Source organism: Trichogramma pretiosum, unplaced genomic scaffold (assembly GCF_000599845.2).
Source record: "Trichogramma pretiosum strain Unisexual culture from Peru unplaced genomic scaffold, Tpre_2.0 scaffold58, whole genome shotgun sequence".
NCBI lineage: Eukaryota > Metazoa > Arthropoda > Insecta > Hymenoptera > Trichogrammatidae > Trichogramma > Trichogramma pretiosum.
The window spans coordinates 496,724-514,272 of record NW_019641630.1 but is presented as its reverse complement, the minus strand read 5'-3'; the positions used below and the strand labels follow the sequence as shown (position 1 = coordinate 514,272).

Here is a 17,549-nt window from a genome sequence, read left to right as displayed (position 1 = left end):
ATGTTACATTATAAAAATTTTGTGCTTATTTCATTTGAAAAAGAAGATATTATCGACTCTCAGTACTCATGCAACAATTTCCTCGAAAGGTACATTTGCAAAGACTACAGCGAATTACTTTATCGACCAGAATCGATTTATTATAACATTCACAGCGTGGAAGGTGTTGCCATCTACAATTTATGTTAGTTGCAATGGAAATCATATATTTTATTTATGATTCATGATCATTAAATTAATAATTCGTATAGTATAAAATTTAAACGTACATTCTTAACGTATGTTTTTTTCTGTTGCTTCAACAATGATTATTGAAAAAATTGTTTTCATTAGATGAATACGTTTGAAGTTTATTTTTTGTACTTAATTTACGTAAACAATATACAAATATTTAATTTAAATAGAACTACTCGTTTATTCAAAATATACAATCCTCGATAATTCTTATTTTCTTTCTATGATTCAATATTATAAATTTTATTCAAATTCGATCAATAATATGAAATGATATTTCCAAAAAGTTGAAAACTTTATTTTTCGTTTCAGTATAATATGATTAATGAGTATCATGCTTAATTCTATTGAGGAAATTTGCGTATTTTTATTAAAAACTTATTTTCTTCAACTTTTATTCATAAAGATCTAATTTCCATCGCGAACGTTGTCAACGCATCAATCCTTCGCCTTTTACGTGGCTCTACCATTGAAGTTTTTCCCCTCGCATAACAAGATTATTATCGACCTTATCGTTCATTGAACTTCGAGTGATAGTAGGTCAAAAGAAGGCTCGATAGTCTAACGCACTTGATGCTTGCAAAAACTCCACTTGGGCTGATATGTATTAACAAAAAATCGCACTTTAAAAAAACATCAATAACTACAATCATTCCATCTTTCGATACCAGCATTTTTCAGTTTAACGCCGTAAATACAAGAAATTCAATAATTTTTCGTAGGCAACGTCCTCAAATGAACTTTTTCTTTGTTTGCTCTGACCAGTAACTTTCGACAGTAAATTTTGACAGTAGATGTTTATCCCATTTCGTGTCGAGTGAACATTGATTCGTCTATTCAGAAGCTGTTTGAAGCGGTTTCTTTTCGGACCATCACTTTTGCATAAATAAAATAAAGAGATAGAATAGAACAGCTTTAATACATTACATAACTTAGTTTTAAATTAAAACAAATATTTAAAGGAGCTGACGAGGGCACGAACGAGTCCATAACGTTTTTTCGAATTGCTTTGACTTATATACAATTTTTGTAGATTTGCCACTTGTAGGCTTACAGGTAAGGGTACTCGCCATCTAGTGGTGGAGACTTCAAGTTATCATATTAAATTTAAAAAACGTTTAAATTTATCTTACATTTTTTGAAATCATCAAATTATTATTTCAGGCGATTAATAATGCGTTTAATATTAGTAACATAATTGTAACAGAAAAATTAATGGTATTGCGTTTCAAAGAATTTTAAATTATCATTTTTTGCTATCTAGTCCATTATTACCGTTGAGCATTTGTACCAGGCTAGCCCGGTCGTCCAAAGGTTAAAACCCATCAGCTCGGCTAGCTCAACTTTTTATTCATTTAACCGAGACACGCGTCCAGGCGACGACGACGAAAGCCAGACGTACGAGCGATATCCTCCGTAAAAGCACGAAGAACCCCCGGGTCGCCAAGTAGCCCACTGCGACGCTATACGTAGTAGCTGATGAAAATCTTGGGCGCACCCTATATACAACGTCATCGACGACCAATTGTCTCTTCATCAAGATGACTAGTTGTTTTTCATTTTCTCGCCCTTTTAAATTCAATTACTGCTAGATCGGGCACCCGCACAGTTTTGCCTCGTATACAGCACGGACGAGTGATATCAATCGACGCGCGCGACAATAAAGATCGTGTATAGCTGCTGGTGCGGTATATATAGTCTACACTATCGAGGAATCTTCGGGAAGATTTCGTACAGCGCCGAAATAAAGATTGATCGACTGCATAAATATAAATCAAGCCGGTAATACGATTGGATATTCTAACTACCTTTGTAATTAATCTCCGACTGACCGATAGGAAAAAAAGCACACATATAGTAGAATCAATTTATTTATTCCATGTATATATAAGTCACTATTTTTAACGAGCGAACACATTTTTCCCCCTTTTTTTTTCAACCATACGTCAAAACAAAATGTAGGTCGAACCGCATTTGCTTATTGAACTTTGCCAAAGCCCCATCCTCGCTCCAGTTATACGCGTACCACCTCGTACGTATACCACCACCACCACGTGCTATACACGTATATAGAGAGGCAAACATCATAATATAGTCACGATAAAAATCAGAGTCCCTCGTCGGCCACCCCAAGGGGTAGAGAGCAGCAGTAGTAGTAGTCAGCGCAGTCGGGTAAGTCGGCTCAATAATACAGCAGCAGCAGCACACAAGGCGTTTCCATCAGCTGGCGTACAACACAAGTATATGTACGCATACACACACACACACGACGACGTTCACGCAGTGTAGCGAGCGCAGAGTAAAAAATAATTGGACAGCAAATCGTTGTAGCGAGGTGGTCATATGCCCATAGTCGTCGCTTCTTCTCTCTCTCTTTCCCTGCGCTAGTTGCTCATTATATGGCGACGCACCGACGACGACGACGAAGCCGAAGCCAACGGCACACACACATACACATGTTTTCCGGAGAATACGTACATATGTGTGTGTGCGCGATGCAAATAAAAACGCGCGTCATTGCTTTTTTAACCCTTCACGGGTTTCGATTCACGCTGAGATACACGAAAAAAAAATAAAATAATAAAATAAAACATTTGGCTTACCACGCGTTGAAATCAAATCTTTTTGTCTTCGATATATGTTATTTTTTTTTCCTCCACGCCACTAATTGAAGCCTCGATAGTTCGAAATAAAGTTGTCCGTATATATATGATCGATAGAAGAGTAGTAACTCTTACAAAAACAAAATATATAATGCGCTTACACAATTTCCGCCAAGGCAAGAAAGAGAGGATCTTGAGTATATTCTGTCGCTCGACCGAGCGGGCAGCGCCCGTAGAGTCAGGGTTCCTTATAAAAGCAAATTTCCAGAGCGCAAAGCGCGGCAGCGGCATAATATACTATATTTCCACCTACGAATCTCGTCGTGTGTATATATTTTCAATCCCTTCGCTCGCTCGCGCGCACAGACGAACCCTTCGGTAGTAGTAGTAGTACAAATATATATAGACAGCGAATAAGCCAGCGCGGGCAGCGTCAGGACGAAAGGCAACGCCAGCCAAGCCAAGCCAGTACCAGATCATAAAAGTACAAATCGTATCAAACCTCCTTTGAAATAGAGAGCCGGACAAAAAACTTGCCTCCCGCGCCGTGTACGCGCTATTCAAATGCATACCTGTAGCTTTACAAGTGCAAAAAGTAATATACGACCGAAGGTCCGCATTGATATGCGTACGCGATACGTATATAGTACACGAGTGCGTGTGAGTTTACGCCTACAAACATACAGCTACTGGGAGGTGCTCTCGAGTCACACAACGCACGAGCCCAGACACAGAGTTGCGACAAAAAAAAAAAAAAAACAGAGTAAAAAAAGGAAGGAAGAAGCGGAAAAAATATACATAGAGCCAAGTTCCTTTTGATGAGTATATATGTTTGTGCGAGCTTGCGAGCTTGCGCGCGCGGTACGGGCGGATGACGGTGTTCCTTTGCCTTTCGAAAAAGAGATGCGCAAAGGCGGCGGCGGCAGCAGCTTTTCCCGAACGACGACAAACAGGATTAGCCAGTGTCGGATAAAGAAAACGCTTGTCAATCGCATATACTATCTCCTGCGCTGTATTTATTATATACGCGAGTGCGCGCGCGGGGCCAACGCAACGGAGCTATAGAATGTACGGATCTGCGCCTTATAGCTGCATAAAGAGAGAGAGAGAGAGAGAGGCTGACGACGTCTTGGATCAAGGATCAGGGTAAGAGAGAGAGAAAGAGAGAAAAATATATATCAACAATCGACCTCCTTTATAGATTCGCATGACGCCGTTGCCATTGCGCGCGCGACTATGACGTTTGCTTTTGCAGCATCGAAGGATTCTTTTCTCTCTCTCTCTCTCTCTTCCTTTTCTCCTCTCGCGACTATACACAAAGTCCGATCTTTATAAATATTTTTTGCTCGCGCTTATTCAACTCTTTTCTGAATGTATATTCATTTCTCTCTCTCTCCTGTTCCCCAGTTTAAAGTCAGAAGGAGAGAGCGAGCCCAGCCGCTATATAGCTGCAATTTTTTCCTCCCTCTCTCTCTCTTCTTTTATAATATATTGATCACGCTTTGACTGCTGTTATATTATTTTTTATACATTTTCAGCAGCAGCAAGTAGTTGCCGAGGTCTTGTTCATCGAATATATATCGAGTTACAGTTCGTATATATAGGCTGGCGCTCTCACCCGCGCGCCGCATGTATTATGATTTCAACATTCTCGTATTAAAATTATATTTTCATTTTCGCTCGAGCTCGCTCGCTCAAGCTCGGCGCGTCGAAACATTCGAATTAATTCTCAGGCAAGCAGCAGCAGCAGCAGCTGTGCGACACCATTAATTGAAACACGCTCGGAGTGTCATGTTATAGGAAATAATTTATCGGGAAGTCCTTATATAGCGCGCGACTGCCACCCTGCCGCATGTAACAAATTAACGAGACAATCGTAAGTGTGCTCAGGGGGTGCGAGAGTTGCTCTTATTTCTCTCTCGCTTCGTATACGAAGCGAAACACACCTTATATATACTTCATCTTACCGACGAATGAGCTGTGTACTTATTACCCGAGAAGAGTAACATTAGATCTATATAATATCTTTATCTTATATATAAGTATATACGTCTCTACTCGCGCGTCTCTTTAACTCGCAGGGGTTCGCCCAGGATCACGACGACGACGACGATGATGATGATGATACTCGTACGCATGGTAGACCCGAAGACGAAGAAGAAGACGAAGTCAACCAAGCGCGCACTTCTCAAGAAGCTCAACTTCGCAGGCAGGCAAGCGGGAGGCAAGCGCAAGCAAGCAACAACAATTCGCAACAGGCACGTGCCCGGAAAATTATGAGTGAGAAGGAGAAATCATAACCTCGTATGTCTGTGCGAGCTTATATATAAATGCTTATACGTCTATATGATGATGATGATGATGCCTATACCATAGCTGCTGCACTGCGACGACGACGACGACGAGTCGAGGGTTATATATTCTTGTATATATACTGAAGCAACATTGTCGGATGGGTATAGGTATGTGTACGCGCGCAAATATATATCTATACATATACTTACTCTGGAATTGCTACAGTCATCTAAGAGAGAGAGAGAAATGCTACTCTCCGTTAATTGGCAAGCTAAATATATATCTATGTACGTACACACGGAGGAATACGCATCTTCTCTCTATATCTCTGCCAGGCTCCCTGGCATCTAGAGCAAAGCTCGTATTGATGTGTACTTACGTCTAATTCGAGCAATTATATACGTCAAAAATCGATCATCCAAATGCTCCTCTCGGCTGCCTAGAATGCTGCGCAGCTATCTCGACGCGCTCAGTTTCCCAACAAGTAGCGCGCAACAAAAACCATAATATTCTCAGCAGCAGCAGCTTCTCTCTTGCCTATAAATAGAAATTATTTAATTAATTGAAGCTAATTAGCGGAAACGTGTAAAGCTGGGTATCGTGCGGGCTGCTCGTGTAAAAAGCTGCAAAAATGTATAAGCGCGTACGTTGATAACTCTAATCAACACTAGTCGAGAGCTTTTTGGAGATTCGGATGGGGCAAGTTTTTTTCTCGCGCGATTCATTCTAATCGACACGTATTAAATGTGTGTTTGAAGTACATTTTATGTCATGAATTTTTCAAAAAGTTATTTACGGTTTGTTATGGAATTAGTTAAAGTTTCACCACTCATAGACGTAAGGATTAATATTCTCAAACTCATTTTGTATCGCAATAAAATTTATTGTAATTTAAATTGTCTCATTTGGTTATGAGCTTTTCGATATCACCAACAGATGGAGTATGGTTAATTCGCAAGTAGAAAAATTTCTGATTAGTACATATATGTATAAAATAATTTTCGACATCGGTTACTGCACATGAGTTAGCTCCTGCTCCGTAACAAGTATTTTCGTTTGCGTTCAGAATGATTCGTAAACAAAATATATCAGATGTGAATTTGTAAATGCCACAAATAAAGAGTGCAAAAACTTTAAAATGGAAAAATATCGAAGTTTTTCACAGAAAAAATCGGGCTCGGAATTATTTCTTCGCGACGTGAGCTCGTAAAAGCTCTGAACCGGTCGCGCTGACCGTTGTTGTGCTGAATCGTTAGCGAAAAGGCGACTCGCAGCGGACGACACCGGCCCTCGTACGGAATCGTTAACAGCCCGTAACGTTAATTTTTATATCTCACCCGAGGAGGCAGGTATAATTGTTCGCTTGCTTTACAACCTCTGCTTCGAGCATCCTTGATCCGATTACTTCCATCGTTGGAATACATCTTCTTGGCGTTTCATCCGTCGACGCGATGAATAATAAAAAGACGAATGAGAATTTCGAAGAAAAAATAACGACCCGCCCGAGCAGTTATTTCGTTTATCGCTAACGGCTATATGAATAAAAATCCAACGTGGCACGAGTAAACTATGAATTTGAAAAACCATAAGCTTCTAAGAGCACGAATTGATACGAAACGAGTTCTAATATGAAAACGAAAAAAAAAAATGATCTAATGTACGTGTAACAAAAATGTTCAATTTAATTCAATTGCCTCATTACGGCACCGTACCAATTATCTAACTGCGCTTCGATAAAACTCATACTACGAGTGTTTCGCGCGAGCTGGATAAAATTTTAATATATACTATTATGGGTAATTTTGAATCGATGCAAAGTATATAACTATGCACAGACACACACATATAACCGTATATAGATGTGTTTGTACAAAGCGCGAAAAAGCAAATTTACCTTACATGTACAATTTATGTATACTTATGGCTTTTGTTTATTTTCCCCTTTTCCTCTCTCTCTCTCTCTCGCATCTCCGGTTTACGCCCGTAGCTCCGAGCCGCGAGCGGGGGGCACAAAGTTTTTTCCTTTCCTATCATACACTCTGTGATCTTACGATGCAGCTCGTTTCTATTTTCCGAGCTGTCATATAGCCGAGGATGCCGTTGTGTCGCGACAACGGTCGCCCGTATATACACGTATACACGCGCGTTTATATACATGTGCGACTCGATCTCTTTTCTTTTGCTTGTAAAGCTTCTTTTGCGTCATACATATGTACGTATACGTATGCGCGCGCTTGGAGCACATCTGCGTGTTCGAACGTCTGGAAAATCGTCGAAACGCGACTCTGCCTCGCAGCGGTAACAACCCGAGAACAAATAGAAACCCGCGTGACGTTGATGTTCTGTAATAATGAGAAGATCTTCTTCTTCTTCTTCTTCTTTTTTTTTGCCGTTCGCGTGATAGGGGGTGAAGGCGGTACGGTAATTTATAAATAGACGATGATTCGCTCATGCGAACGCGAAGTTATTATTTTTTATCAGGGATACAAAGTAAAAACTCGATTTTCAGGCTCGAAATTTTCAATCGAGAAAATCTATTATGTAATTAGATTTGTATATCTAATTCTCGTATTTTTGTGAATACGAAATTTATACATGTTTTTTTATAAAGATTTTATGAATTTTTGAAGTTTTAATCAAATGCTGAATTCTAGCAACTGTTTCAGATTATACCGCAGTTTAACAAAAATATATCGACAATTTTTAATCACTCTGATAACTTAAGAAGCGCCCATGATTTACGATATTACAGGATAGACTTTGTCTCTTTTGTGCGGCATTCGACTAATTGTTCTCAAACCCGTGCCTGTACTTAAAAGATAATTTTGATTTTCCCACTTGTAGATTCACAAATAAAGGTACTCGCCATCTAGTGGTGAAGGCAGAAAGTAGTATAATCGTATTTAAAGTCTTTGAAAACTGCTCCGAATTTCGAAAAGAATTAAGTTGTCATGGTTTGGTATGAGGTCATCGATAATGTTAATTATTTTTACTGGGGTACAATTTTTTTATTACATTCAATGATGGTAGCTTATTATAATACCTTATTATGAATAAAATTGTTTAAATAAACAATATTTCATTTATTGGAAACCCGTCCCTTCATCAGCTTAGTAATGCTGCACTTTGTTGTCGTTTTTCAAGATATTTATTATTAACAACCTACGTCAGTCACTTTTTTTTAAAGAAAATTATTATATAGAAATTCTTTGAATTCGCAAATGAGAATCAAGTATAAAAAAGAGTAAAAAATATTGATTCACGAGTGAACTTTATACACAAAATTTTTCTTAGAACGCGAAAGACATCATAGACGAGTTTAACAGTTTTAATTTAGGAGGGGAAAAAAGGGTATTAAAAATATTTAACCCTTTATACACTATATTAAAATGACAAATATAATAGACGATTGACGGAACAAATTATACATCAGGATAAAAATTTGATTCATGCTCTTTTACAAAAACAAGATTCCAAAAGGTACCGACTCGCTCGCACCCGTACACATCCAGCATACAAGTGTGGACGCGAGGAGAGGTGAGCGGGCGGGCTATAGGCGAGCGCAGAGAGAGAGAGCATAATAATTTCATTTCTGTATCGGGATTGCGGTGAGACGATAAATAGGCCAGCCACCCACCTACGCGTTCGGCGCGATGATTTAGCGGGGAGGGCGGCGTGGAGAACAGAAAACGTGTATCACCCTTGCGCGATATGGTCTGCATGCAGCAGCACCGCGGCAGAAAGATAGAAGCTTGTTAGCGGTGTATTCATTACAAATTACCGACGACGGCGGCGACGCGCAACCGTATGTTTTGCACGATGCGTGATACTAAATAATATATTCCTGCATCCGTGGTACGTCTGCTTTTCCACGCGTACATTCAATCAAGTTTTCGGCGAGTTTCGATGAGACTTTCGTAAATTGGAAGAATACGTTGACATTTGCTCGTTGTACACTTACTTTATCAGAGGCGATCCGAGAAAGTCTCAAGTATTTGAGTGTGTCTCGAGAATCAATAATTAGAGATAAAGACATTAGCAAATATAGTATATTTCTCAACGGGGGCACATATGGTTTTTTAGCAAAACGAGGGATTATAGCACGAGCCGAAGGCGAGTGCTGTAACGAGTTTTGTTAAAAAGCCATATCTGCACCAGTTTGAGATACTATTTTTTTCTACGAGAGCCTAAAATTAGCGGCAAAGTTGCGTATTTTAGGTTAGAGTGGGAAAAAATTATTATTCTGATGGAGAAAACTACTTATACTAATAAATTGACAGAAGATAATTTTAACATTTATGAGTTTACCAATAACATCTTTTTTATTTATTTCATTTAAAAATAAAATTTAATTTACATTTTTTCTTAGTTGTAAGATAAAATTATGAAATATCACTAAATTTGTATAGACTGAGCCTAATTTTCATGTCACGTGATTGCTTCTATGTATTGCAGTACGTGACTGCTTATAGGCAAGGAGCTATCATAAACGCGAGATCACCTCGCCAATATTACAAATAATCCGTTCAGTCGTTAGCTAGAAACTAAATTTCTAAGTAAGCAAGGTTACAAATAATATCAGTGAAAGAGTGTAAGTCTTTCTACCTGAAATCGAGATACAGTATCGGCTACTGTAGGTACATAACCTCAAATATTTTTTCAGTGCACAAACGTGAAAATTCAAAGTGCTTATAACCTATAATCAAGCGAACGATCATGGATAGCAGAGACGACACAATTAGGTATGATTTTTCGCACATGCTGTTATAATATTTCAAGCGATCACTTCATAAAATTAAATTATTCTTCAGGGTGAAACAAGAGCCGAACGATACTTGGCCAGATGCAGACAAAAATTATATTTTCGAATCGGTGGAGGAGGTAAGTTCAATTATTCGAATTATATTCCGTTTAAGAACTATAAAAAGTATTTGATGATTTCAATTTTAGAAAAATCATATGAATGGGTTGTTCCAGGAAAAGTTGGATGAAAAAATGCTCACAGATTCTGAGCGCAAAGATGTTAAACCTGAGCTGAAGTTTTTACCAAATACCACCAACGAAACTAAGCATCAACGTTACCTACCTATTGTGAAAGTAGAAAATATAGATCAAACAAATGACATAAAAGAAAAAATATTCATAGACTTTGAGTGCAGAGATGTTAAGCCTGCACTGGAGCCTTTACCGACAACCATCTGCAAAAATGAACATCAAAGTTGCCTACCTACAGTAAAAATAGAAAACCAAGTTTGTCACAAATCATTTGGACTAAAAGGTGACCTCGCACGTCATGTCAATGCAGTGCATGATCAGAATAAACCCTTTGAATGTGATATTTGTCATAATTCATTTACTCAAAAAGGTAGCCTCAAAACTCATATTAATTCAGTACACAATGGACATAAACCTTTTGAATGTGATGTTTGTCACAAATCATTTGGACAAAAACCATATCTCAAAGTTCACAGAAATGCAGTTCATATTCGGAGCAAACCCTTTGAATGTGAGATATGTCAAAAATTATTTGGATACAAAAGTCAACTCAATTCTCATATAAATGCAGTTCACAATCGAAGCAAGCCCTTTCAATGTGATATTTGTCATAAATCATTTGGACAAAAAAGTTACCTCAAAGTTCACATAAATGCAGTACATGATCGTAATAAACCCGTCGAATGTGAGATTTGTCACAAATCATTTGGACAAAAAGGACACCTCAAAACTCACATAAATTTAGTACATAATCGTAGCAAACCCTTCGAATGTGATATTTGTCAGAAAGCATTTGGGCAAAAAAGTCACCTCAAAATTCACATAAATGCATTACATAATCGTAGCAAACCCTTCGAATGTGACATTTGTAATAAATCATTTACACAAAAATGTTCCCTAATCAGACACATAACGACGGTACATAACCAGGGCAAACTCTTCGAATGTTAGATTTGTTACAATTAATTAAGGTGCATGGGGAACCATAATTTTCACATAAATTCAGTTCGTGATATGAGCAAGCCCTTTGAATTATAGATTTGTCACAAACCATTTTGATGAACGGATTTCCGTAATAATTTCATAAATGTAGTACACGATTGTAGTAAACTCTTCGAATGTGAGATTCTTCACAAACCGTTTCGATACAAGAGTGGACTCAAAAAACACCTTAATTCAATATATGGATGGAACAAAACCGTCAAGTGTGCGATACGTCACAAGTCACTTGGTCACTAGAATAGACTCAAAATAGATATAACGATGGAACATAATTTTAGCATAACTCAAGAACTTGAGATTTCTCTGGAATCATGTGGACCTTATTGAAGACTTCTGCAAATTTTGATAATCTTTCGCTTAAATTTTCTTTAATTTCATGGAGAAAAATAAAGTTTTTTAAACTGTTATTAATATTGTTATCATTGAGAAAAACCTTTCACGCATTTTTTTATTTCAACGAAATTAATATAAAAACTATTTTTCAAGTGTTACATCAATCGTATGGAAACATTTGATCGAAATTGACTCTACATATTAATGGTTCAATAATGTCCGTAGACTCCTATTGGATCGGTTTTGACATCGAGTACCCCACCTCAGATGGTTGCTGCATACAAGAAATTACCAAAAAAATTGTCTTTTTTCCCACACATCGGCTTAAATATTGACACGAAATCTCTAACCTACATCATTTGACATCGACACCGTTGTGTTTCTTTTATTAAAACAATAAAGCAACTATCGCATTACAAACCAGGGAGTCATTTTTCACGCATTCTTACGCAATCGCGTGTACAGCAGCAGCAGAGTCACGAGCGAAATAATACACAGCAAAGGAATCGAGCCTCGAAATGGCACGGGATGAATTACTCGCGATTCTATTAATTGGAATCCCCGACGGAATTATTGCGATGCACGCGCGCGTATTTTCAAATTATCGATCTGTCATTTCGTTCGGCGAGCATCATGTACACACACGCGCGCGCGCACGTACACGACGTGTAAATAAATGTGCATTTTCAAAGCTTTGGAAAATTACAGATTGATTGATTTCGCCCCGCGCGTCGACAACACGAAGACAGAAGCTTGAGCCTCGCGAAGTGCTGCTGCAAAGCGTCGATATAAATTGCAAAACGGCTCCGCGCGCGCGACGGACATTTGATCCATTCGTTGGAGAGAGTCGATTCGTTATAATCTTGTCTGCGTACAGCCCGGCAACATCTGGGATATGGAAAATTTTTCGGAGGTGAGGGAAAAAAGAAAGAAAAGAACGAGCTGACGATGACGATATGCAAGTATCGCGGCGGGTTCTCCTCGTCGAGCGATCGAGGCGCGCGCAGGAGGTACACAACACACACAGGGGGTCACGAGACCGTGTGTCCTACGTACGTATACGAATCTAGGATAAACGCGGGCGCGCGAGCAAGGATACGTATCGAAGGTTTCCCCATATATATACACATAAAAGAGGGCTCGGTATATACCTACAGCAGCCCCGCTCTGCCTAGGCTTATACGTTCACGTACGTAGGTGTGCATATATATATAAATGGTGCGTCGCGGTGGTGGCCGCCGTCGCTGGTACTCGGTGGGCGTGGTGGCTGCGCGCGTCGAGCTGCTCTGCTGCTGCTGCTCTGTGCTCTGCACCCTGCGCGCACGTTTGCTGCTTCTCGTGGGCTATACTACACCCCCGCGCGCGCGTCCGGAAGGACGAGAGCGCGGAATGCGTTGCTGCTCTCTCTCTCGTGCGTGCTTCTTCTTCAGTTCCTCCGCCGACGTCGAGCAAGTAGCACGTAGCGCGATTCGCTTCGTGTTTATAAATCGTATATAAACGCTGTCCCACTCCGTGTTGTATAGTCGACGCGCGATTCGAGAGCGCAGTGCAAACGCGAGTCGTATAAAAATCGTGCCGAGACACTATACCAATTTTTGGGCTATTTTCGTATTTTGTATTGCGCGTGTGATTTTTTCCAATAATAATAATGTGCGCAGACAAGGACGTTTTCCCAGAAGTGATATTTGGTTCCTCGTGCTTTTCATTATACGCCGCAGAGTCGTTGCAAAAGAAAAAGAGGCGCTATCCTTTTTTCAGTATCTAAAAAAATTTATCAGCGACGATATCGAGGTGATACTTGCCTTTTGATGGTTTTTAATATCTTTTTTATCTATACATGTTTTAATTCTTCAATTTTATTCGTAATTCTCGTTTATCTATCTGTAAAATGTGAATAAATTTGATGTCAATTTTCCTCTTTCAAAATACATATCTAAATTGCTGTTAAAAATAAATTGAAACAAAAAAAAAAATTGTCTCGACTCGATCAACGACATCAGTCAATCGCTGAAATTGCTGGTCTTGTTTTCGAATGCAACACTTGTAACGTATATTAAACAGCATGCGGGCTGCCGCGTTCAACACGTGAGTTTCTCGACTGTACTCCGTGTATACTATATAACGTACCGCGGCAGTTTCACTTTTAGTCGGGAACATAAGAGAGCTTAATCGAAATCGCGATTGCAGCCGCGTCGGGTCAACAAGGGATTCTGAAAAAAACTCCTCTATTACTTCGAAGTACACACACATACTGAGTAAGTTGTAGTTGGCCACTTTTTTTTTTTAGCCTGCCTGTGCCTTGCTCGATTGCTTATCAATTATTCTAGAAAATCGCTTTCTTTCGATAGCCTTTTCAACGCTTGGCGTGAACGAAATTAGATGTAGTACTTGTTTTTTTATGGTTGAGAAAATGCAATTATTAAAATAATCGGAATAGTGCCGTCGCGTAGTTTTAGAAAGATTATTTTTAAGCTAAAATTAATGAAAAATTATTTTTCGATCCATTGAGTGACTATTCTTATTGGTATTTTTGTAACGATAATTATTACAGTTTTCGAGATCGTAAAACAATTTTCGATGCAATTTGAAATTGGTTTTTTAAATTTAAATTAATATTCATGTAAAACCAAAAAAAATTCGATGAAAAAAATATTTTAATCCACAAAGTATTTATTTCAATAAAACTGAATTTCGAGAAAATTTTCGAGCTTTTTTACTATTGACGATTACAATTTGATAAAATTTGAACGATATTTTATCGACGCTCTACTTATGGTCCCTGTAACTCGAAAAATGTTCTTTGGAATAAATACAGATAAAAGCATGCATTTAATTCCTTTGATAGAAAGCCAAATTTATTAGGCATTTAAGAAATTGAGCGTAAAGCACAAGCTCTACATAAGCTTAATTCGTTTCTGCAAAAAAGTTGAAATTCGAGGTACTTTCAGTAATATTTTCTATAAAAAATACCAAAAATATGGATAAAACTTTCGCTGACATGATAGAATGCAAAAAAAAGAAGAAAAATTAAAACGTTTTAAATAATCACGGCAAAGCTCTCTTCCACGTCGTTTTACTGTAAAAACATGTATAAGTACCTGATCAAACAGTAAATTAGCGTAATTTTGGACGGACGAATTTGGAAAAAATTTAACAATGCTTAAAAAAATGTTTTCATTCATTTCTTAACAAACGCATGTGGATTAAAAAATTCAAAAAAAAAAGAACTACGTTACAGATTTAAAACGCACAAAGTTAATCTTTGAGCTCGGGATAAAGCTCTGATAAAAGTAAAAAATATCAGAGAACAACTCATTATGAAAATTATTTTCCAAACATTAATCTAATGATTTTCATCTGAAGCTCGGAGCTTCAGTGTGTGCATGCGAATTTTTTTTTCACTTCGCAAGTTAGAAATAAATTTTTAAACCACAGTTCATTATATAGAGTAGAAAAATTGTTGATGCGATCGTAAAACCCAATAACGGCGTCGTTCATTTTATTTTTTTTTCAGCTTATGTAATTTTTCATACTTCTCCGTAGTCTGAATAGTGAAATATTATTTATGGGTTCCGATGATATATTTACGAAAACAAGCAAGCCCAAGTACACAGTGCCTCGTTTTTAAATCAATTTATGCAAAAAATTACAATTTTTATTCAATTTTTGAAAACAACTTTTTCAACGAAAAAGGATCAAAAGCTTCGAGTCTTAAACGGCGTTTAAAATTCAATGAATATCTCTTGAAATCGCAATATCCATGTATACGCGAGCTATACACACACGCGTATCAATACACACATAGTCAGATCGCGTTATGATACTCGGCACAGAGAGCGAGCGAGTGGTGTATAGCATCAAAAGTCCTCGTTGAGCTGCTCAGCGGCAAAAGAGAGATATCAATCCGCGGTAAAGCAGCCCGCGCATTAACAAGTAGTCGTCGACACATATGCTACATATATCCCCGCGTATCAACGTATACACGGGGGCGAAGCAAATGAGAGTGAGAGAGGTAGAGAGAGAGATAGCGAAAAAAAAAAGGAGATAGCGAACGCACGAGCGCGTATGGCACGTACTACAGAGGCAACATCAGAGATAGGAGAGAGATAGAGGGGGGGGAGAAGGTGATAAGCATATGGCGAGTATCAGCTCAGCGTCGGATTAAAGAAAATCGATAAAAGCTCGCGAGTGTATATGCAGATACATATAAGCCACAGGTGCAGGAGGGTTGCAGGCGATACATATAGGTATACATATATTATAGACGTAGCAGCAGCCGCAGAAAAGTATAGATGCGGCCGAAGCAACACATGAGAAAGAGAAAGATAGGAGAGAGAGAGAACGAGCGCAACAGGGGCTATATAGAGCGAAAGAGAGAGAGAGAGAGAGAGAGAGAGAGAAAGAGAAAGAGCAAAGTTTGCAAGCTCTCTCTCTTGTGCTCTCTGCATACTGCACGCTACACGCATATATAAAAGCGATATCTCGCGGAGATTTTGCGAAATTAAAAATTACGCCTGAGCCTGGAGCTGTGCTTCTACGATTGTAAATCTCGAATAAGCTTAACTTATGTTCGCTCCGGCGATATATAGTTGGTACTAACACGTATATATACCTACACGCATACACGGGCGCGAAGGGAAAGAGAGCAAGAGCGAGAGAGAGAGAGATATGGCCAAACGCGAAAAGCGTATCGTATCGGAAAACTTTTCTTTCTTTCACTCTCTCTCTCTCTCTCACTCTCTGGATGGTGTGTAGCATATAACTCGGCCTCCTCTCTCTCTCTTTTTTCTTCCCTTTTACCCTTGTTATTTTTTTTTCAAGCTCGCGGAGGAAGAATACTTGGGGTAATGGTTATTCTTGTTCTTGCCCGCAACTACAACTACTACTTCCACTACTCTGTTGCTGCCTCTTGCGGGTGAATGAATAGACGCTCAAACTGGCCTGGCCAGCTCGCGCGTTGTTTGATGCCGCAAGCAGCAGCAGCAGCAGCGGAGCACGAGTTATTTGTTAATTACGTAGTTGCGGGATGCGCGCGAGAAAGCTAAGCTTAAATCGCTATATACCAGCAGTCGTGTACAGCTTGCCGCGCAGCAGCAGTGGCCAGCAGTGTTATTTTTCGCAGTGGCTCGTTGTTATGTACACGAACGGGAGAGAGAGAGAGAGCTACAGGCTGTAGGTAGACGAGCGGGCTACTCGCTACGTGTATATTTGCCCACGCGCGATCCATGTACTTTTCAATTAAAACATTTGGATTTTTCCGCTACTCTCTCTCTCTCGGCTCTCGAGTACTCGCTGCACCGAGTTATTATTACCTTTTATATCTCTGCTCTCTCTCTCTACGCGAAAGCCCGTTTATATGTGTACGCGTATCGCAGGAACAGGCGGAAGTTTTGCAAATTTAATAATCCGGTGCTTTCTTTTGCCCAGCTTAATCAAGCATGCTGCGCTGCGCGCCCTGTGTGGCATGTAAACGAATTAGTTTTATATATCAATTTGTACAAAAAAACTCGAATGCCGAACTCCGCTGCTGCTGCGAGCCGCGGGGGCAAGAAAACAGCCGCATGCCAACGCGACGTCGAGCGCGTAAACGACGAGTAAAAATTGATCGCACTCGATTTGGAGCTTGCGAGGTTAAACCAATTGTTCAACCAAAAAAAAGAAAAAAAAAAGAATAAATAAATAAATCCTCGTACGAGTCCACGGGTTTAAATAAGATTCAATGAAGAATTCATGCACATCATCCTTGGAAGCACGAGTAACGCAGAGATTTATCATATTTTCAGTCTGCCAGCGGTACATTTGTGTAACAGTAATAAAATGCGCCTCGCAAGCTCTCGCGCGACGACTATCTCCGCAGGGAGGAGGACGCGATGGGCTTGCGCGCGCGTGCCGAAGTTCGGTGTGAAATTGACTTAGACACGCTTCGCTGGTCCGCGGGCGAAGGAGATATCTCTCGTTCTCTCGTCTCGCGTCGCGTCGTAATGTTGCTGCTTATTTCCATACGTACACAGAGAGAACGAGACTCGAGTGGCCCTGTTTATTCGGTTGTCTGCCTCGTTGCGCAATTCCGTGCGCGCGCGCGGAACA

At 39.4% G+C, this 17,549-nt stretch overlaps 1 protein-coding gene across 1 annotated transcript; it reads left to right on the top strand.

The window, feature by feature from the left end:
* Positions 1-9,624: 9,624 nt before the first annotated feature.
* Positions 9,625-11,203, top strand: LOC106652789 (zinc finger protein 836-like). The gene is made up of 4 exons (XM_023459211.1): positions 9,625-9,874; positions 9,944-10,013; positions 10,083-10,812; positions 11,166-11,203. The coding sequence occupies exons 1-4, from the start codon at positions 9,849-9,851 to the stop codon at positions 11,201-11,203; spliced, it is 864 nt and encodes a 287-aa protein (XP_023314979.1). The 5' UTR covers positions 9,625-9,848.
* The last annotated feature ends 6,346 nt before the right edge of the window (positions 11,204-17,549 follow it).

Excerpts from the sequence above, each read along its gene's own strand:
- LOC106652789 (XM_023459211.1), top strand. The coding sequence starts at position 9,849 with ATGGATAGCAGAGACGACACAATTAG. Across the intron at positions 9,875-9,943 it reads AGCAGAGACGACACAATTAG|GGTGAAACAAGAGCCGAACG; the intron begins GTATGATTTTTC and ends ATTATTCTTCAG. Across the intron at positions 10,014-10,082 it reads TTTTCGAATCGGTGGAGGAG|AAAAATCATATGAATGGGTT; the intron begins GTAAGTTCAATT and ends TTTCAATTTTAG.